This window comes from Drosophila mojavensis, unplaced genomic scaffold (genome assembly GCF_018153725.1).
Source record: "Drosophila mojavensis isolate 15081-1352.22 unplaced genomic scaffold, ASM1815372v1 contig_36, whole genome shotgun sequence".
NCBI classification, from domain to species: domain Eukaryota; kingdom Metazoa; phylum Arthropoda; class Insecta; order Diptera; family Drosophilidae; genus Drosophila; species Drosophila mojavensis.
Window position 1 is genome coordinate 14,303,354 of NW_025318858.1, and position 22,475 is coordinate 14,325,828.

Sequence of the window (22,475 nt, forward strand, 5' to 3'; positions counted from 1 at the left end):
TAAATATTCGAAAGCTTATTATCTATAGCTCCATCTCAAATCGCTAGCATTGAAATCATAGCGAAATATCGTTGATATAAATTGAGGGAAAATCATTTATTTTGCTGTGGTTGCGCGGCTCACGTTGCTGCTATTGTGGCCTGCTGCCTATAAACTCTAATCAATATTTCGGTTATTGGCCAATGCAATAAGGAGCAGCGGCAAGGAGCGACACGTTGCACGAGGCGCTGCATAAATATGGGCTCCACTTGGAGTGGTATGGTGCTGGGTCGTCGGCCGGTGCGGTGGTAGGGGCTCGGTTGGTCTGACTGCGGTTTGCAACAGTCGCGCGTATTTCTTCATCAGGCGCTGAACGGACGCGCCCGCCAAACATTGTCGTGCTCATTGTTGGCAACCGCCACACCCACCCACACTTGCCCACGCACACACAGTTGGACTGTACATACATACATATGCATGCATGCAGTGGCCCTCTGGTTACAGCGAAACCCTAGGCCCGGCCATATTTTTGACTCTGCTGGAACGTTGGCCCGTTATTTACAGGCTGTCGACTGTCGGCTGTCGGCCGACGTCCCACTGCCCACGCCCTGCTTTTTAGCCCCGCCCATATTGTCGTTGGCTCGCTGGTTTTACGTTAATTTGCACAATTTTTGAGTTATGTCAATCGATTTCTAATGGCCGCCGCGTAGCTCAACTCCAACACGATTTCACTCCACTCCACTCGACTCGACTCAACTCGGACCTTTCCCTTCGCTGTGATTTCGACTGGGTGTTCGGGGCTCTGGGATGGATGCTGTTGGCGCAGTCTCGAATATCGCACAATTTGTAGTTTTATAATTGAAACAAGTGGTCCCTTTGAGCTGGCTGCTCCTTTTGCCAGCATTTCAACACACACACACACACACACATAGCCATAGACACACGGCATGGGTAAACGGTAAAACGGTTTCAGGGGGTTTGAGCTGTTGCGATTCCCAATTGACTCCGCTGCTGTTGCCCCCATCTATCTATCTTGCCAATCAAATCAAAGTGTTCTTTGCCTAGCCATAGATTATGCTGCCAATTAGAAAATTAACTACATCTCCGATATACTAATTTCATAAGGGCACAGATATTATAATGTACTATAATTACTATGGGGTTCCACTTTCATAAGATTTTATGCCTATACAGCAAACTACAAATAATTAGTAATCCTCAAAATTTTTCTATTCTGCTCACTTTATATTTAGATTAATAATTTAAAGATAATTTATAAATAAACCCAAGGGTATATACTTTAATATTGAGTCTCCAATTCAAACTTTATAATGTAAATAAATTGTATTCTATATATATATATCTACCACTGACCATTCCTGAAAAAAAACGTATATATAGTCTGCGCATAATATCAATTAAATTTTCATTAAAAAACGTCCTAAAAAATAGAATTGGTTTCAGAATTTGCTGCTCCCATTGGGTATTAGCAACCGAGCAAACAAACAGCAGATGAAGCTCTATATATAAATATCTATATATAATACAGATATAGAAAATACAAAATACATATATACAATATGTACATAAATGTATATATGCAACTATATATAAAAGGTAACTATAAGCGCCTATAAATATGCAATGTATTTTGCTCAATTATCGCAGACATGCATGCATTTATTTATGTTGTTAATGCCAAAGAGCAGGCCAAAAATGAAAATAAAAAATTCAGCAAAATTTCACTCGATGATAATTGCAAACGAGACCGCAGCACAGACACCGACAAACGAGAGAGAGAGACCTCGGTAGGCAGCCAGGGAGCGAGCGTGGGGCTAAAGAGAGAGAGCGATGATGACTGCAAGCATACTCATTAAAATTAGTTGAATGACAGCGTGCATGGGAGAGGGGGTGTAACCCATGCAATTTCGACAATTTTCATAACCTGCGCGATACGAATTATAATTCATATTTTATTTCACGACTAATCGCCAAATGGAAGCGTGACAGAGACAGCGCGAGAGTCAAACGAAATTGCGAAAATTGCGCTGCAATTGAATTGAAGGCGCTGCGCTGCTCACCTACGGGCGTCGCGCAGTCAGCACGGTCAAATAACGGTTAATGCAAATGCAGCGACAGCAGCAGCGCAACAAAAGAAATACCAACAAGCGCAGCAGCAGCCATAACAACCAGCAACAACAACGACCGTATTTTTAGCTTGGTTGTCATTTCCGTTAATTCAGCGTAGCTGTTGCTGGAATCGCAGCGCGAATTTTAAATCATTCGGCCGTTAGTATGCGTTAGTTAATGCGTTAGTGTAGATGTGTGAGGGTGTTCGTCTGTGTGTTAGTTTGCCATTTTGTTGTAATTTGCTTTGGGCACTGCTATATACTACAGTTGTTATTGTTGTTGTTGTTGTTGCTGCGGAGTTTAGAATCGGCTGTCGTTATACGCATGCAGCCGGCTTTTGCGGTTTGTGTTTGGGGCAGTTTTCGCTGTAAAATGCATTGCCATCATCATATGTTGTATTGGCCTTATTGCTGTTGTTATTGTTGTTGTCTATGCACTGTTGCCAGGCTGTTAAAGTTATTGCATTGGCTGTCGCCTAAAATATGCACGCATTTTATTCAACGCCTTTTTTGGTGAGCAGCCCTATCCTCTATTATGTCTACATGAAATAAAGGGGGAGAGACAGAGATAGAAAGTGAGAGAAAGGGACGGAGCGACAGATAATGCTTGACTGGACAGGTCCGTGTCAGCGGCTTAATTGCAAACTCATATTGGCCAGCTTTATAACGCGTCAATAACGTTTTGGTACCAAAAATGTATTTGCATTTTGACATCTGCATAAATGAACAATGTAGTAGGATTATCAATAGGGAAATAATGAATGTAGATTATCTTAGTTATTATAGACGGATATGAATATATAATATTTGATTTTCATTTTTTTTTCCATAGCCAAATAACATTTGAGCTTTGAAGATGCTTAAATCTATAATTTTGTATTATATCTATCTATAACTGTGCTTATAGATTTCTTAATTTACATATTAATCTTCCATCTCAATCAATTGCTTACTAAATATAAGAACAAAATATCATGTTCCCTACTTTTTTCTCTCACTCTAATGTACCAAGAAAACAATGTATCCTTATATTATCTATCAAACTTTTTGCCAAATTTTATTAACTATTTTATAAACCTGTACTAATTGAGTACAAATATATGGTTAAAAATATTTGTAGGGAAAATATTCGAGTTTAGTTTAAATTCAAAAATCACTAGCTAGAATATATATGTATATCCAGCCAGTTATTTTTGAATTTAAACTAAACTCGAAATATATATATATATATATATATATATATATATATATATATATATATTCCATATATCTGAAAATGTAAAATAGGGGATTGATTGCTTTTTCATTTAAACACACTTAATCCGTCGAATTATGTAAAGAACTTTCGACAATTTTTAGCACGGAAATGCCATCCGGTTTAATTAGATCTCATTTCCCATCCGCCATTTGAGCAGCCGCAATTTGTTATGCAGAGTGTCTGTCCGCAGATGCAATTAAATTAATTTGCCAATAATAATATGCAAATATGCCAAAAATGCGTAAAACCAAACAAAGCACTCAAAATGAAAATGAGGAGAAGAAAAAAAATGCAACAAAATTATTATAATAAATTTGTTATCAAAATAATTATTTGGTAAATTGCTTTTGTAAAGTGCAAAATGTGGCTAAAACCACAAATAGCCAGCGAAAAAAGAAGAAGAATAAAAGCCCAAATGAATGGTTGAAAAAATATATACATATGTATGTCTATATATATATATTTATTTATTTGCGAGCCAGGATAGTTGACAGCTACGCCCAGTGCCATGCTCTCCCTTCACCTCCCTTCCCCCGTTCTGCATGCAATGCTTTATTAATATTAATTGAAAATAAATGCAGCATAAGCTGCGCCGGCCAGAGGTCTGTCCAAAGGGAGGACTCCCACTGTGGGCGTGGCCGTTTGGCGGCCCTGCAAATTCAGTAAAATGCAAATAATTAAATGGCAACCAATAAAATATGCAAATGAGTTTCGCGGTGTCGCGCACACAACACACAGAGAGGACAACAACAGCAGCAACGTGGGGCAGCAACGAGGAGCAGCAAGAGCAGGAGGTGGAGCAGGATATGCACATAGAAATGCAGTCGAGGTAGTGGCTGGAAGCGGAGACTCCTCCTCCATTCCCACATTATGGCATTTTATATACTAAACATATTATTCGTGTATTTGCGTAGCAGATTTAATTTCCTGCATGCACCGAAAATATATTTTTTCTGTAAAATATGGCCAATATAATGACAGGCCAATGAGCGAGTGCGAGCGAGATAGCTGCGCGGCGCGTTCATGCTAGCGATTGGCTAGCGGATTTTATTTTGGTTGCAAGCCTAATTAGTTGATTATATGCACTATATACAGAGACACATACACATGTATATGACAAGTGCGGTTGATTCAGACGTAAATATATAATCAATATACAATATATGTGTGTGCATATATTTGTTTATTTATGTATATAGCCGAAGTGTGAAAGTTTAGCTGCAAATTTGTATTTTGTGCTAGACGAAAATATCAATTTGTTGTATTTCCATATGTTAAGTAAGCATTCAGCTGTGCTCTATAATGGATCTGGTAAGCCAATTGAGCAGTTAATATTAAGACAAGTAAAGCTTGATCGGAGCTATAAAGCTCATCCAAGTTGAACTGTACAATTGAATTTCATTTAAACAGAATTCAAGAAATAGGCCAAAAGTTTAAGATTATCAGAATATCCTAATCGTTTGGCCAATTTCTTTAACTCTGCTTGAACTAACATATGAGATATATATTTGATTGTTAAATTTAGCAAGAATTATCATTCTATCCTGATCCTGATCCTGATTAAACTTTATATATGATGGGGATTGTGTGATAAAATTTGATATGATATGATATAATAAATTTACGGATAATTTGTTTTCAGTATATAGAAAAATAGTTTTCAATCCAACAACTTTCTTCCACTGACTTCACAAATATCACAAAAAAGGCCGTCGCGACGGCCTTTAGTTTCAATTGAACAATTTAAGAATCTCTTTTTTCGAATAGGAAGCGCATCGGAAGCGCTGTATAGGACACAGAGAATGCGAGCTTAGGAAGACTTGGTATATAGTGAGCATCCTCAAGAAAGACTGGGTACCTAGAGAGTTAGCGGGCATAGGAAAAGTACTTGTAGGGAGAACGTCGTTCCCGCTCCTAGAGCTACAACTTCAAATTCTACTCTTACGATTATAATGCAAGTGTGGCGCTTATGACTTCTATAATATTATATTTATAATATTATTATTATATAATATTATATTTATAATATTATTATTATATAATATTATATTTATAATATTATTATTATATAATATTATATTATGTATATAACCGTTGACCTCAAGCTCTCATATATGAATATTTCACATTTATAAAAGTAGAATCCCAAGCATATAAAAGATGATGCTGCTTGAATAGAATAAGAGCTGAATATTTATTAATCACATCTTTGTTTATTAAAGTAGTAGTTGGAGTGAACGCCAAATGTTGAACGAAGTTTTTTTTGGGAGCACTTTAAAGGAATAAGGAAGACAAAAATTTAAAAATTAAATTATTTCGATTTTTTAAATTTAAATATATTAAATTAAAAGTTGCAATAAAATAGATACTCTTCAACATTAGTATAGCTTCACATATTATATTTTAGGCATGAGTATTTTGTGATTTAATTCTTAGTTGTAAATAAACTTGTAATACAAATAGTTTGTTTACAACTGACATGGAATCGCCTCCTGAATGACTTGTCACAGTCGAAGGCTTTGCAGTTCCCTTAGCATCCTTAGCATTGCTTCATATTTGATTGGATATCATATTTAAGATGAATAAATAAATATTATTAAATATTAAATATTTTTGAATTGTTATCTACTCTTAACTAATTTATATAAAAAAGAAAACCTCTATTCTAGTTAAAACTTAAACGACATTTCAAAGAGGAATTGAAAGAGAATAGTTAATAATTATAATTAATATCTTACAAACTCTCAACTATTTCAATAATGAATATTATTTTGTTGTTTTTGACTCGCTCAGGCACTGGATTACGATTGCGAGATGCAGGGCCAGCAGGACATACCGCAGGCCATACAGCTGCTGGGCGAGATGAACAGCAATGTGAAGCAGGTGACGGATCTGGTCGAGGGCATGCTGCAGCGCGTCAAGCGGGGTGAGCTGAGCACAGAGTATGGCCTGAGCTTTCTGGAGGTCAAATATCACATGCTGCTCGACTATTTGATTAACCTGACGTATGTGGTGCTGCGCAAGTGCTCCGGCGAGACCATTGAGGGTGATCCCTCCATTGAGCGTCTGATTGAGATACGCACGGTGCTCGAGAAGATACGGCCCATTGACTATAAGCTGCGCTATCAGATCGACAAACTGGTGAAGACGGCGACCACAGGCGTGTCGAGCAGCACAGATCCCATACTCTACAAGCCAAATCCGGAGGACATGCTCAGTGCTGCAGGCGCTGATGGTGAGGCGAACGATGGCGATGGGGCAGCCAGCAACAGTGACGAGGAGGAGGAGGACGATGAGGAAGAAGGAGGAGGAGCTGCGAAAAAGCCACGCAAAGCGGCCACAGCTGGCAAATCGGGCATCTATGTGCCGCCACGCATCAAGCCCGTCTACTACGATGGCGATGAGCGCGAGGCAGACAAAGAGAAGAAGGCCCTGGATCGTGCCAAGAAGCGGGCCATCACGTAAGAGACACGCACTTAACACGCCTGCATAATAAACTCTCACTAATTCAGTTCGATTCCAGTTCATCGATGCTGCAGGACTTGAAGGAGGAGTATTTGGATGCGCCCACAGAGCTGTCGTCGGGCTCGCGTGCCCAGCAGCTGCTCTCGCAGGCGCAGAAGGAGAAGCAGGAGTACGAGGAGACCTACTTGATGCGTCTGCCAGTGACCAAAGCCGAGAAGCATCGTCAACGCAAGCTCACCACATTGGGTAAGTGACAGCAATAGCTTATACGCAAGTCAGTTATATATCTGCAGTGATTATCTCGTTAAAGGTACTCTGGGTGATGAGATACTCGGCGAGATAAATCGCGAGTCGGCGCTGCGTGGCGATGGCTCAAGCAGAAAACGCAAGTTGGCCAAGACACGCGGCAAGGGCAAGAAACGTGGCGGCAAAAAGCGAAAGTTCCATTAATACAGCGACGCCCAAATGGACTAAAGAAGTTTATACGATATATAACAGAGAATATTATATATCCTTAGTGACAGTTTTCCATTAACGATATTTTCTATAATTCTATAATTTGCTTTACGTTTTCATTTAGTATAATTAAAGTACAGATTTTTGTTGATTTTCATATTGCTTTAAACAATTTCATATTATTATACATTTTTTATTAAAGTTAAGTTTTTGACTTGTATTAAATTTAAATTTATGAATTAACCAAAAACTGCATTAAAGTTTTATACAATTTAAAATCTTTGTTTTTGTTTCATTTTTTCCCCTTATAAAAATAGATTGTTGAAAGTATACAGCATAATTTTAACACTTATTTTAAGTAAACAGGCAGCAACAACATGCCAAAAAGAAAATAAAAATGCGTTTAAGAAAAAGGAAAAAAAATAGATTTGCGCATTGTAAACTGCATTAAATTTAGGCAACAAAATTAAGCACTTAATATTTTCTTTTCGACTTACGATAAAAAGTATTTTAATCTAAATTAAGAAATTACAAAATTTGATGGCTAAAACAAAAACAAACCAAAACATTTAATATATGAAATCTGTAGAATATTGATAAACGAAAATTCCACTAAACAAAAAAAAAAAGACTAAAATTTAAGGCACAGCAAAATTTTGCGTATGGCAAAAGCTAACAAAAAAAAAAAACGTTTCGTTGTTTTTAGGAGTCCAACTAAAATGAAAACACGTTTTGGCAGCTTATGATATGCTTTAAGAAGAATTATCTCTATTTATCCATTTCTTTCAAATAGCAAAACTTGAGCAACAAAATTCAAATTCAAATGCAGTTTCACATGTAAAAAAAAAGAAAAACAAAAGAAAACAAAAAACAAGAAATTACAAATACAAATTACAAATTCTGTAACAAAAAAGCAGTTGCCTTAACAAAAAATACAAGAGACCGGTTATACTTACAGTAAGAAAAGCTAACAAAAAAGTATTTAAAAAAATATATAAAATAAATCAGTTGGACAACAATTTTTTCTGTTGAGCGATGAAGGAATCAAGAAAATATACCTATATAGCATATGATAAACGTAAGCCCCACCCAAAAAGTTACAAATACAAAAAAGTAAAAATAAAGAAAAAAATACAAAAAATATCTAAAAAGCCGATTAAGATTCAGAATATTTGTGATTTCATTCCAATTGCGATCTGAGGCTCTGAAGAATTATTTAAGTTTCAGGTTTAAAAAGCGAAAATGAAAACTCCTAAAAACAACTAAATTTGGACACAAAATTTTATATATTTACTATACATACGATACGAGTATATAATAATGAAAATTAAATTTAAGCAAAAAACATTTTTGAATAACCGCAAAAAGAAACAATTTTATGAAAATCGATATCGAAATGAAAATGGAAATCCAAATTGAAGCCAGCGAACGTCCACTTGAAAAGTTTTTAAATTTAGCAACGGAAAAAAAAACGAATGCGAAAGACTAAGCAGTTTATGAGACAGCGCAGCGCATCTAAGAGACGTAAAATAATTAGAAGAAGATGACGATGATGATAGATTGGGATGATATGAATGAAATATTTCCAACATATATATATATTTGAATATATATGTATAATTATTACAATAAATATGTAAAAAATAAGAAGAAAAAAAAACCTAGCATTAAGTTAAGTACTTTTAATCAAGCAAGCAAAACTTTTGGCTTTTACAACCAACTTCGACTAAGGATAGAAATTTTTTCAAAATTTTCTCCAATTGCGAAAAGTCGCAACTTTTTGGCTATAAACTTTAAAATGAGCGCAACGTAAGGCAGACAACGGAAATTACCACATAAATGCAATAGAACACGAAATTATTTACAGGCAGCAGCACTTGAAACATTTTGTAATGCAGTTAAATAAATTAATTTAATTAATTTATTTATGTTGAAAGCTGAAAGACTGAATATGTTAAATGAAAAACAAAAGAAGTATAAAAAAAAACGATACGAATTACGATAACAAAAACGAAACGAAACGAAATGAAAATGTAACGAAACAATGTGTAAATCTTTTCTCAAGAAAACAAAAAGTGTATTTGGAGGCGTTGTAAGAACATAAATAATTTTAATAGCCGAATTTCTAGCACAAATTATAACGACTTAACGAAACGAAAGATAATTAATTTTAATTTTAATAATTTGTTGTTTGTTTTCATTTTTGTTTGCAATCAATAAACGTTTTGCCAGAGTTTTCTGTTCGACTTTTTCGGTTCTCCTTCGATAATCAAATGCAAATTCAATGTTTTTGTATCAAAACGAGGAATGAGACAATTAGGAAACAAAACAGAGACAACTGGACGATGGACAGCAGAAACAGAAACAGGAACAGAGACAGTAGAGAAAGATGAAACTAATGTTGAAAAGAATATATTGCAAAATGTAAAACACATAAAACGAAAACAAATGAAAAACATAAAAAACAAAGTGAAACAACCAAACAAAAGTCGCCTTAGCCTAGCACCACAAACAAAACGAAACTAAAACAAAAACAAAAACTAACAACAAATTGCAACGGTAAGAAAAAATTTGTAAACCAAACAAAAAATCGTACTCTAATGCAAAATACTTAAACTTAAATATCAATTATTTGTTGTAATTTAAAAAACACACACACATTCACTCACTCACACACATGCAGAAAAAATAGTGCAAAAAGTTCAAACAAAAAAATGTAACTTAATTTTTATAGCCAAAAAAAGAAATGACGCGAAAGCAAGAAACGAAATGAGGTAGAGATGGAATAATAGCCGGATCTTAGGATCGTTTAGTTTAAGCAACTCCAATAAATTTTACAAAAATCAATTGGTTAATTAGTGATAACAGAGACATGTTTTTAATAACAAAAATTCGAGCTTAGATTTATTTCAAAAACTAAAAGGAAAAGAAGCAAAACAACAAATTGAATGTAAAACAAATTAATTTAACATTAGTTCTCTCTAAACTGGAATTGTTTAAACAAACAAAAAAATGATGTTGTATAGCAGCGGCAGATGAGTCAAGTTTAAAGTAATCTCTAATAAATATATACATATATATATATTTACACATAGCTACATATGTGTGTAAAAGGTTGGCAGTCGGAAAACTATGTAAAATTTAAATAAAGTAATTCGAACTAATCTACCAATTAATTATAATAATACAAAATAAGCAAGCAGTAAAAACTAACTAATAAACCAAAAACCAACAATGATAAAAATAAAATTTAAATCTTACAAACCTAAACAATTGTGTATTTTATTTTATCTGAAAGATTTTTGAATTTGCCATTGAAATTCCATCAACTAGTTCGAAAAGGCAAAAGAAGATTATCGCCTATGATTAACGTCAGTCATATAAAAGATTTGAAAAATTGGATCGACATTGGAATAGCCATAAGTTTGCCTAATGCAGTTATTGAGGTATTGAGTTTGAGGTAACTTTCAGCTGTTACAGCCGATTTATATTTAAACTAGAGCTGAAAATAAAATAGTTGCACTCTCATTTTACAGTGAGCTAACATAATTATGCTATTTACACTCTACTACTCACTTCTGTGCGCCTGGTGCTGCTTAGACTTCAATAGGAATTCTGGTAAAGTACCAGGCGAGCAGAAATGAGCTGTAGGGTGAAAACATATAGTTGACAGTGCAGTACAGTACACTGTTAATTCGCTCTCATTTTATAACGAGCTAACAGAATTATGCTCATTAATAGTGGTCTAATAAAATTATGCCAGTAACAACGTATCTACAATTTCTCTTAATTAACAATGTCATGTTAACTCACTATTAGCTAGCATATTTCGTTTTGTTAACAGTTCAGAGTATAACAGCCAGAGCAGCATTCCACCAAGATCTGAAGATCTGTGAAGACCTGTGAAAACCGTCTTGCTTAGAGCTCAAAAAGTCTGCATAGTCTGCATAGACTTTTTGAGCTCTAAGCAAGGCACTACGTATATGTATTTGCTCGATTATTGAGTCTCAACGTACGAACGTCAATCGTGTATCCCCCCAAACTATGTTCGTTAAAAGAGCGTCCCACGAATAGCTGAGCTCAAAGCGCCCAACAGACACTAGCACGACTAAACCAATCTCTTGCTCAGAGCAAGAACGAATGTGTATGATAATAACTATTGCGTAGTCCAATCCTTGACGATGCTCACTGGACACGGACTCCATTGTGTATTTCGAATGGATTAGTATTTGAATATAATAATTGACAAAATTCAGTAAAAATACTTTTTTACAAAAGACGTTAGTGTGTAGATTTATTATTTTATTCAATAGACAAATATACGCTATGCTAGTGGGTAAGGATAGGTGTCTATGAAACAAAGCTGCACAAGTCTGTTCACTTACAAAGGAGCGAGTCAGCCTCTCTGAGGGTCAGCCTCTACCTCTTCAACTCTTTACTCCCGATATATAGGGTTTACAGCAAGGCCTTGCGTTCGGCCTTCAGCTTCTGTTTCTCCTTGAGCAGGGCGTAGCACTCGGGCACCTTGCTGTAGAAGTCGCAGAGCTTCGACTGGGCATTGAAGGCCAGGTATTTGCCGCAGCTGTAGAGGCGCGGATGTCCATTGACGCAGACGAAATACTTCTTGCACGTCTGCGGGTGGCGATAGTAGCGCAGCTCACCCTCGGGACTGACATCCACTTCGGGAGCAACACCATCGACCAGTTCCGACGCGGGGCAGTTGAAGCCGAGATAGGCCTCAGCGTTGCAGCTGGCCACTAGATCGGGCCAGTCGCACTGGTAGGTCTCCTCGTTGAAGGCCAAGCCCTCGGGGCACTTGGTCAGGCTGGCCACGCCATGGGCGCAGTTGCGATAGACACCGCACTTGGTCTCATCCCCATTCGGATAGAAGCCGAACTGACGTGGGCACTCCTCTGTGCCGTTCGCAGGCTGCAGACGAGTGCGCTCCTTGCAGGTGGAGTAGGGCGCATAGGTGCATTCGCCCGTCGACTTGGTGCGCTGGTGGAAGAGCAGTCCGTCCGGGCAGAGTTTCTCCACAGGCACACCGTCCTGGCACTCCGTGTAGGCATCGCACTGGTCACCGGATGCGAAGCGTCCGTTGGGCGAGGGACACTCGGGCGAGCCAAGGGCTAAAAGTAGAAGAGAGTTGAAGAGTTGAAAGAGGATCGGAAATTTCTGCGACTTTTTAACTGGGACAAAACGAAAGACTTGATTTACAAACGGATTACAAAAATGACAACTGTTTATTGTGAATGGCAAAAGGTATACAATAAATGGGCATTGGCCGCCCTTTAACTACAGACTAGAAAACTCGAGCAGCGCCTTGTGCATGCTTTGCCTATCTAGAATCTGATTCAACTTTTCGCTCTCCCTCCCGCTCGCTTAGTTCAGCTTGCGACGACCGGCAGCTGCTGAGGCGCGCGCCGCCTTGATCTCAGCGCCCTTGGCACGAATGTCGCTGCTGCAGTTGGGCACGTTGTCGATGTCGTCGCACTGGTTCAGCTCCTGGTTGAAGGCCTGGTCCTCGCCACAGCCGATGCGACGTGGGCGACCCTCAATGCAGATGAAGTACACCTGGCAGTTTTCCTGCGACGGATGGAAGGTATAGTCCTGCTCCTGTTCGCCCAGCAGATCCGACTTGGGCGCCAGGGGTGGGCAACGGAAGCCGAGGAAGGCCTCAGCATCGCAATCCTCCACCTGATCGGGCCAGTCGCACTTGTAGGTGGCCGGGTTCCAGGCTAGGCCCTCGGGGCAGTCGAAGACAAAGCCGCGACCCGCCGCACAGTTCATGAACTGGCCACAATGGCTCGCATCTCCCATGCGATAGTAGCCAAACTGATGGGGGCACTCGTCCGTGGGCTGGGCCGCCTGCAGACGAGCCTGAGGCTGAGTGCACTCCACGTCGATGGGATAGCTACAGGGGTAGCCGGTGGACTTCTCGTTGTAGAGCAGGCCGTCGGGGCACAGCTTCTCCTCGGCCACACCATTCTTGCACTCGATGTAGGCGTCGCAGGAGCCGGCGACCGGAGCAGTACCGTTCGCCTCACGGCAAGCGCCAGCTGCTGCTTGGGCTGCAAGAGAGGCGGATAGGTTGATTGGGTTAATAGGGTTGGGCTTGGGATAGGTACGCGCTTACCTCTAATGATTTATGATGAAAACTGATGCTTGCACTATCTCTGCTTTTCAGCTCTAAGCAAATGAGCACTTTAAACAAAATACAATTCAGGTCTAAGAAATAGATTTGTCAGCTACATTTTATCACTTTTGAATCAAACAAACCGTTCGTAAAACACTATGATAAGTTCTTGTTGTTAGTCCCGTCGCCCCCTTATCTACTTTGAACATTAACTATACATGCGATTATATATTAGATTTCGACTAAATGCTATTTTCATTAGTTAAAGTAATTCTTATTAAATAATTTGTTCATTATCTTAAATAATTTAATTAATGTTACTGACATTCCCTCAGGTCAACTTTTATATTTTCATATGTTGCCTTCCTACGCAATTCTCACAAATTGAAGCGATTTCAATTCAATTTCAACAAAAAAATGTTTAATTTATTTAATATAAATGTTTATTTATAACTAGACTATTTTTAAATATTATTATTTATTAATTTATTTATTTAATTTAATTTAAATGTCTGATTAATTTAACTATTCAGTGCCGAAATATATTACAGAATTTTCTTGGTAAATTTATACCCTGAACCCATTGAAAATGGGAAATCAGGGTATAATGGTTTTGTTAAAAGTATGTAACAGGTAGAAGGAGGCGAGGCAGACCCCATAAAGTATATATATTCTTGATCACGGTGACGAGCTGAGTCGATTTAGCCCTGTCCGTCTGTCCGTCCGTCCGTCCGTCCGTATGTATGAATCCGTCGATCTCAGAAGATATAAGAGCTAGAGACTTGACCATTTTTTTGCTAGGTCCGTGTATATCACGCGTATATCGAGTTTTTCTCTAAATATCGATAACTACTCCCTATATTTTATTATATATCTCCTACACCTTTAAAGCTAGAGCTTCCAAATTTTAAATGTAGACTTATATGTATTTTATATAATTTGAATTTTTGTTGTAATTTATCCCTTACCCCTATATCGACCCCTCACCCTCACCTTTGTAAAAGGCGTATTTCAAGTACTAGAGACTTGTGCTTTGGCATTTAATGTTATTTTAACGACCTTAAAGTTTCTAGAGACTTGTGCTTTGGCATATACACGAACTTTAATGTTATATTAATGACCTTAAAGTTTCATTAACATAGTTCTTTAACAAGAAAGTTATTAAACAATTAAATTTCCATAGTAAGCCCACACTGCTGACAATGCGTGTGTATTCTTGCATCCCTATGTTTTTCTGTGTGGGTGTGTGCATTTCTTGTGTAAGCCAGAGACTCGAAGAATTATTATGAAATATCAATTCTTCGAAGGGTTCAGGGGATTTCGTAGTCGAGGACTAGAGCTTTCTTACTTGTTTTTATTATTAGTATTCATTCATTCTGATAATAATGAAGAAACGTGCTGTTTAGGCATGACCATGCAAATATGCGCACTCGACTTTATGGATTCTATAAATAATCAGCTGAACGCCAGCTCTAGCGACCCCAGCAACAGAATATGTGAGAGACTGAGCCTTACAAGGTCAGTGATATGATAAGAATAACTTCCAGCGCAAGGTCTTACAAACTTAGCGATAAGTTAAAAATATAAAACACATACACACGAATCAAATCATCTATATAAATAGTGACTAATAAATGTTTTGCCAACCAGTTTAATGCCATCTTTATGAGAGACATAATAATCCAATGGAACCGCGTGTTGTAAATGGAATTCGCATTCGCCCCATGACATTGGACGACTAGAAAGAGGTTAAAGAAGTTTTGGGTAGAACGTTCTATGTGGACGAGCCACTATGCATGATCTCTGGTAAGAATATGCAGACACACTTTGAGCAAGAGCAGGATGCATATCACCTATCAATGGTCGAGCAGAATACCTGTGTCGTGGCTGTGGATGAGGGCGAGAGCAATAAGATTGTCGGTGTGGTGCTGGCAGGCGCTCAGGTGCCCAGCGATCTGGAAAATCATCGACTAATGGCAGACAAGTACGGAAAATTCTACAAGTTCATGTCTGAGATCGAAATGGAAGTGAATATCTTCAAGAGGCATGGAGTCTCCAGGGTTCTCTACTCACACATAACCGCCGTGGAAAGGTCAATGAGAGGCAGAGGACTGGGCACGCGACTCACCACAGCTGCAATGGAAGTGGGTCGCACGATGGGATTCCCCTTGTTTGTTGCTTACTGCACGAGCTTCTACTCGGCACGCCAAAAGCAGGCCTTGGGCATGAAGTGCATCCACGCTGTGGCCTATGCGGACTATAAGAACGAACGTGGCGAAGTGGTGTTTGAGCCACCAGCACCACACACGCACGTCCGCTATATGATGGGTATTCTATGAACCCAGAGAGACTAAATGTATTATTGGAAACCCTTAACCCATTTATGGGTTAACATTATGTGCGATCCAAGCAGAAAAACATTAACAAATTGTCAAAATACGTGAACATATTTGGTTATCTCAGTACGATCAACCATCTGTCTGTCTGTCTGTCTCTTTGTCTGTCCATCTGTCTTTTTACCTGTGTGTTCAATTATTTCTTGGCGGCACTTTTGTGACGCATGAAATTTTAATGAGCTTGCGGTTATTAAATGTAGATAGGCACACACCCCGTTTGATGAACCCGTCGCTTGGAATTTCTATTATGCTTTACACAGCGCACATTTAAAAGCTTTTTACGTTGCCTTTGGTACTCAACTGCAGGGGGAAAGCCCCTGTTTTAGGCAGTATGTAAAGTGTATACAATTGTTTGCGAATATTATAAAAGAGCTTAGTCTAACTCCAAACAGTTACACAAATTAGTTTATTATATATTGAAAGAGCTAAAGTTAATTCGACTTTAATTCAGCTTGAGGGATAGTTTTGATTATTTAATTAATCAAAATCGATAAAGTTATAATAAATTTAAAAAGTTAATATAAAAGTTAAAATAAATTAAGCTTATAGAATAAATAAGAAATAAATAAATTTTCAATCCTCAAATTTCAAAGGTATTCCATTAAGATTATCAGAATAAATAGAAGCTGAATGAATTGAATTTGTATGCCATAAAAAGTTGAGAATAAACAAATTGTCAGTAATCAATCCAACATAACATCAATAGTAATAGGTTCCGTGTTTTTGCATAATCTCTACAAAGATATTTATCAAACTTGAAGTGGAAAATGTTGTTTGTTGCCTTTAAAGTCCTTGAGTTATACAAAGTTCTGAAGGTTTTCCGCATGAAGTGAATATTTGGAAAAATTATAAGATAGTAAATAGAAATCGATGTCGATCTCAAAATCGAATCCAAATACACTCGAGTTGTAGTTAGTAAAAAAACAATGCAATATTTGGAGCACCCCATCAAAAAACAAACCAATTTCTTATTATTCAAAAAAAAAAAAAAAAAAAATAGTTACGACTAACATTTAATTTACATGGCTTAACAGCATTTATTGTTGCTTAAATTGAATTTTTCTAGCTCCACTCATGGCATGCATAAAGTCTACAATTCCATTCACCGAACATCTCAAATTATTTAGCTAAACTGCAGCTTCTGCAAAAATATTCCCACACATTGAAGTCAATTGCTGGCCCACTTGATTCCGCATATGCCATCTCATAGCTTCGCTTTACGAGCCGCACATCGACAGCATCATCGTGTTAAATCACACTTAATAAGCTGACCAAAAAGAAGTACGAAGCACCACAAAAAGCTGCTGAATGCAAACGCGCTCAAAGGTCACCTCAACCGGCTGGGCACGCAACGAGATCGAGCTATGCGAGCAGCGGACCGCTGCTGCTGCTGCTGCTGTGCGATGCTGCTCGAAAACAAGTTTCTGGTCATATCAATAAACATTCAATAAAGAAACAACAACAGGCCACAAGTAGCTGGGCCAGCGATTGTTATGTAATATTGATTTTTTGGTACTAATTTATTTGTGCGCTGGCGTTGCTGTTGCTGGCGTGTGAATTAATTTTTGAAGAGCGGCTATTCGGCCTTGAAATTACTTTTAATTTACATTTACACAGAAGAAAAGATAAATTAAAAATTTTTGAAATTTATGCGGAAATTTTGCATTTTGCAAAATTGTTTTTTTTTATACCCTGAACCCATTTTCAATGGGAAATCAGGGTATAATGGTTTTGTTGAAATGTATGTAACAGGGAGAAGGAGGCGTGGCAGACCCCACAAAGTATATATATTCTTGATCAGGGTGACGAGCTGAGTTGATTTGGCCCTGTCCGTCTGTCTGTCCGTCTGTCCGTCTGTCCGTCTGTCCGTCTGTCCGTCTGTCCGTCTCATTTCAACATATATTGCTGCTGAATTACTAAAGTAGCATTTATAATATTTAAGAATTTTACTGTTAACAACTGTTTTCGAAAAAAATATACAGAATTTAATATTTTACTTCTGGCTGCTACCTAAAAATTAGGCACAAAAATGTATATGTATTTATTTTAAAAATTAAGGATTTGCAAAAGACTTTATATTTATAAAAAAAAGTTTAATGTTTCATACACAAACAAATTTCAATAGAATTTCATGTTTAGCCACTAAATAAATTTAATAATAAATAAATATTTTTATTTGAGAAATAATGTGGATCTGTTTATTTAACCGCTTCCACTTCGAATTTATTATTTCTTAATGTCAAACACTAAACACTATATAAATATCTAAATAGACCCAGTTCAGTAAAAATGTGACTTGAATATTAACAATTTTATTATAACCTGATTTAGAAATATATGTATACTATATATGTACAATCGGCAATATATAAATATATAATATATGCATATCTCCAATTTCAAGTTTTTAATTGATTAATTTTTGTATATTTTATTATATTTATATATTTATCCAAATATATACAACAGCAATAATTTATTTTATTTTTGATAATGTCATTTTGCACGTCTAAACTATCAATCATGAATTCTTAATTTATTGAAATATTTTTAAATTAATGAATAAGTAATGAAAGTGAATTTAACACGCTTTTAGGCAAAAATAAACATTCACCAACATTGCACGAAATTTGTATGATTTTTGTGTGAACACGCACGCAAGATATTGGGGAATGAGAGTCAAACGCATTCTGTGGGTAGCGAAACACGCTTTAAGTGGTTTATGTGCACAAGTTTGTTGCCTAAGTCTTTCGTTTCGGTATGAAGCGTTTTTTTTTTTCTTTTTCTATTTTGTATGGAATTTGATTTGCACTTACCCAACGAGCCAAACATGGCCAGACACAAAAAAGCACTGATAATAATTTTAGCCATATTGAACGTTTATGTGTGTGTGTGTAGGTGGTTATCCTTCAAGTGTAGTGTCCTTTGGCACTACGTGTACGTTTGGAGAGGCTAGCAGCGAGCGCGATGTGCAGCCAACGAGCAGACAATTTCGACTGTTTTGCGATAGATACAAAACGCAGATCTTAACTGGTAAAATGGCAAGCGACGTCAACGGCAACACTGATGAGCATGAGTTGAGCTGCGATCCGGGCTGACGCAGTTGCTGATCTTCTTCTCTACTTTGGGTTACGTATGTGACAGTGGCAGAGGCAGAGGCAGCGACAGCGACGGCGACAGCTTTTGTCGCCTCGTTGCCGTCCGTTTGCTGGTGCTGTTGCAATAAAAACAAACATGTTAATAAATAACCAAAGCGCATAACAACAACAACAACAAGCAGAAACAGTAAAATAAATGCCGCACAGCAAGCTTCTAGCAAATCATCGAACAAAAAGCTCGAGATGAGTCAGTTAAACAGCGTCAGATGCCAGCAACAGGTTGTTTTCAGCTGAGCTGAGCAGCTAGCAACTGTCTTAGTATTAATCAAAAACATTTTTACTTAATTTATGTTAAGTAAATTCGATTGAATTTGCATTTTTGGCACTTTTATTTTCGTTTTGAAGCCACAAAAACAAAAGCTGTCAAAAAACCAGAAAAAAGATCACGACAACTCTTAAAGTCAAGGACGCAGACAAGCTGCGCCCATGCGAACATCCAAGCATTCAAGCCTACGGCTCTGCTGTGCCAAGTGCGGGGCTACACCATTGTGTCAGACTCGACATGGCTAATCTGGTCTTGAGCTAACCAGCTCACAGCGTGAGCAGCTCTAGATATTTTTTGTGGCTTCTCTTCTTGAATTTTAGACAACTTGTCGGCATATAACTCACACAGGAAACTAATTCTAAAAGGTGTTTGTCAATCAGATTAGCAGCAAGATAAGGATGAGCTATTTATTGAATACGCAACTATTATATGCTTCAAATAATGCTAAGAAACCTGTTTAGAGAATCTATTGATATACTTACTTATTTCGAGATTTCAGTTAGATTACGTTAAAATAATACTTAACAACTTAAATTAATTGATAAATTAGAGAGAGTGGGAGATAGATAGACAGAGGGAGAGAAAGAGAGAGAGAGAGAGAGAAGGCTAATAACAAATAGTTGCTGGCGAATAATATAATAAATAAATAGTTAAGTAAATATAAAGTTAATAAAAAAAAACTATTAATTAAAAAAAAACAAAAAAATATTTGAACCAAAAAGAGAAATTAAAAATATAGAAAATTAATAAATAACAAAATTAATAATAAAATAAACAAATATTTTAATATTTTATAAAAAAGTTTGTTTAAAACTAATTGTTAATAATTATATATTTAAAAAAAGATCAAAATAAGTAAATAAATTAATAATGTAATAATAATTGAAAAATATAAACATATTATAATTTTATGTATAGATAATTGAAATATAAAATAAAGTAAAACCACCAAAAAAAAGTTAAAGAAAGAAATCTCCATAAATAAATATTTCAAAATTTAGATAATAAACAAATGAATATAACAGAAAATAGAGACCGCAAAATTAAGTCTAAGTTACTTTCCATAAATATCATATAGAATATTAAAACATATTGCATTATTTCATTTTTAAATTATTTTCTTTATTCTTTTTTTTTTACAATACTTATGCATAGATATATTTCAAATCAGTTTTGTGAATTCTTTTTTACATTTCAGCTAATAGTCCTTGCTCAGTGAAGAAAAATCAAAATAGAAACGAATCAAATGCTTAAGTCAAAAGAACATAATGGAGGCCTAAGTCTAAGATTAGATTGTAATTCAGTTATGGCCTAAATAATTGATATACTGCCAAGTTATAATACGTTGTATTGAATAATAATAATAATAATCATAATAGGAGTAATTATAATAATAAACATAAAAAATTGGCAGGCTAGCTATAAGAAGACTCATTCACTATTGGGCATGACTTCGACTAACTGCAACTTGAATTTCAATTCAATCAATAAACTTTCTTCCTTCTTCCTGTTCTCTTCTTTAAGTAATTAATTTGTTGAAATACTCATACGCACACATACATATGCAATATGTGTATAGCTTATATATATTACTATTCATTATTTACATACAAAAATAATTGTCTCTGTTTTAATACGAAAATCGTTCGTTTTTCCACTTATGTAATTTGGCCTGAACAAAATGCCGCTAAGCCAACACAACAAAAGGTGTTTTGTGAATTAGTTATAAAAAATACAACTCAAATACAATTCACTGCCGCAACAACTATCATTTATAATAATATATATTTATATTTGAATTTTCCTTATTTTTTATTTTTATTTTCGTTCTCTAAGGCACTTTAATACTTTATCAATAATTTTTAACTTTTCGGAATTTAATTATTTTTATTTGTATTTTTTGCAACAAGTTTAATGCTTTTCCTTTTTGGGTCTATTTTTAGCTACTATTTTAGCTCTCAAGAATTCTCTTTACTTTTATGATATTTATTCGGGCTTTAGTTTAGTCTGGCTAATTGAAGTTTAAGTTGGTTTCGTAACAGTTGAGCGCATAAAATTGTTTTAGCGAATTGAAAAGTTATTGCTAACTGCTTAAGGTGTATATATATGTATACCTAGAGACATACAATAGATACAAACACCAATTGTTTTTCCACTTTTTTGTTTTCTTAAGTTTTTTTTTTTTTTTTTTTTTTTTTTTTGTATGTTGTTCCCAAGACACTCGCAAAAAATGTTTTCCCACACACGACAATTGCTCTACAGCAAATTATGAAATCTGACAACTCTAAGAAAAGCGCCCGTAATTCCTATATAGTAGTTCTTTTAAGGCCTGAACAACAAATCCCCGTCCATGCCACGGCTGAAGCATGTGCTTTTTGTCTATACTTCTCGTTATGTTTTTAACATTTATATGTGCACAAGTTTGACTTTAAGTTCAACACTAAAATAAAGCATATACAAAACTAGTTTAATGAATATGATTTTTCCGGATTTGTAATGGTTTCTTTTTCCTTTTTTTCTAGATTTCTTCTTTACCGCTTCTCTTCATTTCATACTGCTTAAGTTTATATATATATATATATATATATATATATATATATGTATATATATATATATATATATATATATATGTATATATATATTTATTAAATTAATGCTCAAACTAATCATCGCCTTTACTAGTACAAATATCACGGTTTGCATTTACCCATTACGGTTGAAAACGTATTTCTAATTAATTGTTTCGTTAATTGTTTAATTTTAGGCATTCAACTTGAACATCATTCTCATCAAGGTTTCTGTATAATTGTAATTTGTTTTCCTCTTCTTCTTTTAGATCTATATATATCTATATACTCGTAAGTCTGTATGCATTATATGTATTCTTCAATTGTTCAGCATTCTAAGTTTAAACGTTTCCCAAGTCTATGTAATTCATTTAATTATTAAACGTTTTAAACCTTTATTTTGTAGCGGCTTTTTGTTTTAAATTGCTGCTGTCTAGCTCTAAGATTAACTTCAACTAGTTGTCTAAGCCTATTTGTTGCCCTCGTCCGTATATTCGCTTCGCAACTTAAACTCTGAGAAGTTCGGCCTAGTAGACGGCCCCAAATGTTGGCCTACATAGCATATACATATATTTAGATATATAAATGGTTAGACTATTGTGGCTAGGAATTTCTATATGTCTCGAAGAGCAAATCAACCTAACAACCATTCAATGGCAGTTGATA

General features: G+C 36.0%; 3 protein-coding genes across 4 annotated transcripts; 2 read left to right on the forward strand and 1 right to left on the reverse strand.

Annotated features, from left to right (window-relative positions):
- The first annotated feature begins 6,141 nt into the window (after positions 1–6,141).
- LOC6576779 (neuroguidin) lies at positions 6,142–7,565 on the forward strand. Its single transcript, XM_032728560.1, has 3 exons — positions 6,142–6,827; positions 6,890–7,077; positions 7,142–7,565. The coding sequence occupies exons 1-3, from the start codon at positions 6,181–6,183 to the stop codon at positions 7,279–7,281; spliced, it is 975 nt and encodes a 324-aa protein (XP_032584451.1). The 5' UTR covers positions 6,142–6,180; the 3' UTR covers positions 7,282–7,565.
- A 3,984-nt stretch (positions 7,566–11,549) lies between these two features.
- Positions 11,550–18,884, reverse strand: LOC6576781 (protein obstructor-E). Of its 2 annotated transcripts, none has more exons than XM_015165371.3 (2): positions 18,636–18,884; positions 11,550–12,416 (listed from the first exon to the last, which is right to left on the reverse strand). In XM_015165371.3, the coding sequence occupies exons 1-2, from the start codon at positions 18,688–18,690 to the stop codon at positions 11,743–11,745; spliced, it is 729 nt and encodes a 242-aa protein (XP_015020857.1). In that variant the 5' UTR covers positions 18,691–18,884; the 3' UTR covers positions 11,550–11,742. The 2 variants fall into 2 exon arrangements, with proteins under 2 accessions (XP_015020857.1, XP_002002767.1); XM_002002731.4 differs by lacking the exon at positions 11,550–12,416 and adding an exon at positions 12,500–13,358 and having other exon boundaries at positions 18,636–18,862.
- LOC6576782 (arylalkylamine N-acetyltransferase-like 2) lies at positions 15,105–16,347 on the forward strand. The gene has a single exon (XM_002002732.4). It carries the CDS (start codon positions 15,220–15,222, stop codon positions 15,760–15,762), a length of 543 nt encoding a protein of 180 aa, XP_002002768.2. The 5' UTR covers positions 15,105–15,219; the 3' UTR covers positions 15,763–16,347.
- Positions 18,885–22,475: the final 3,591 nt, after the last annotated feature.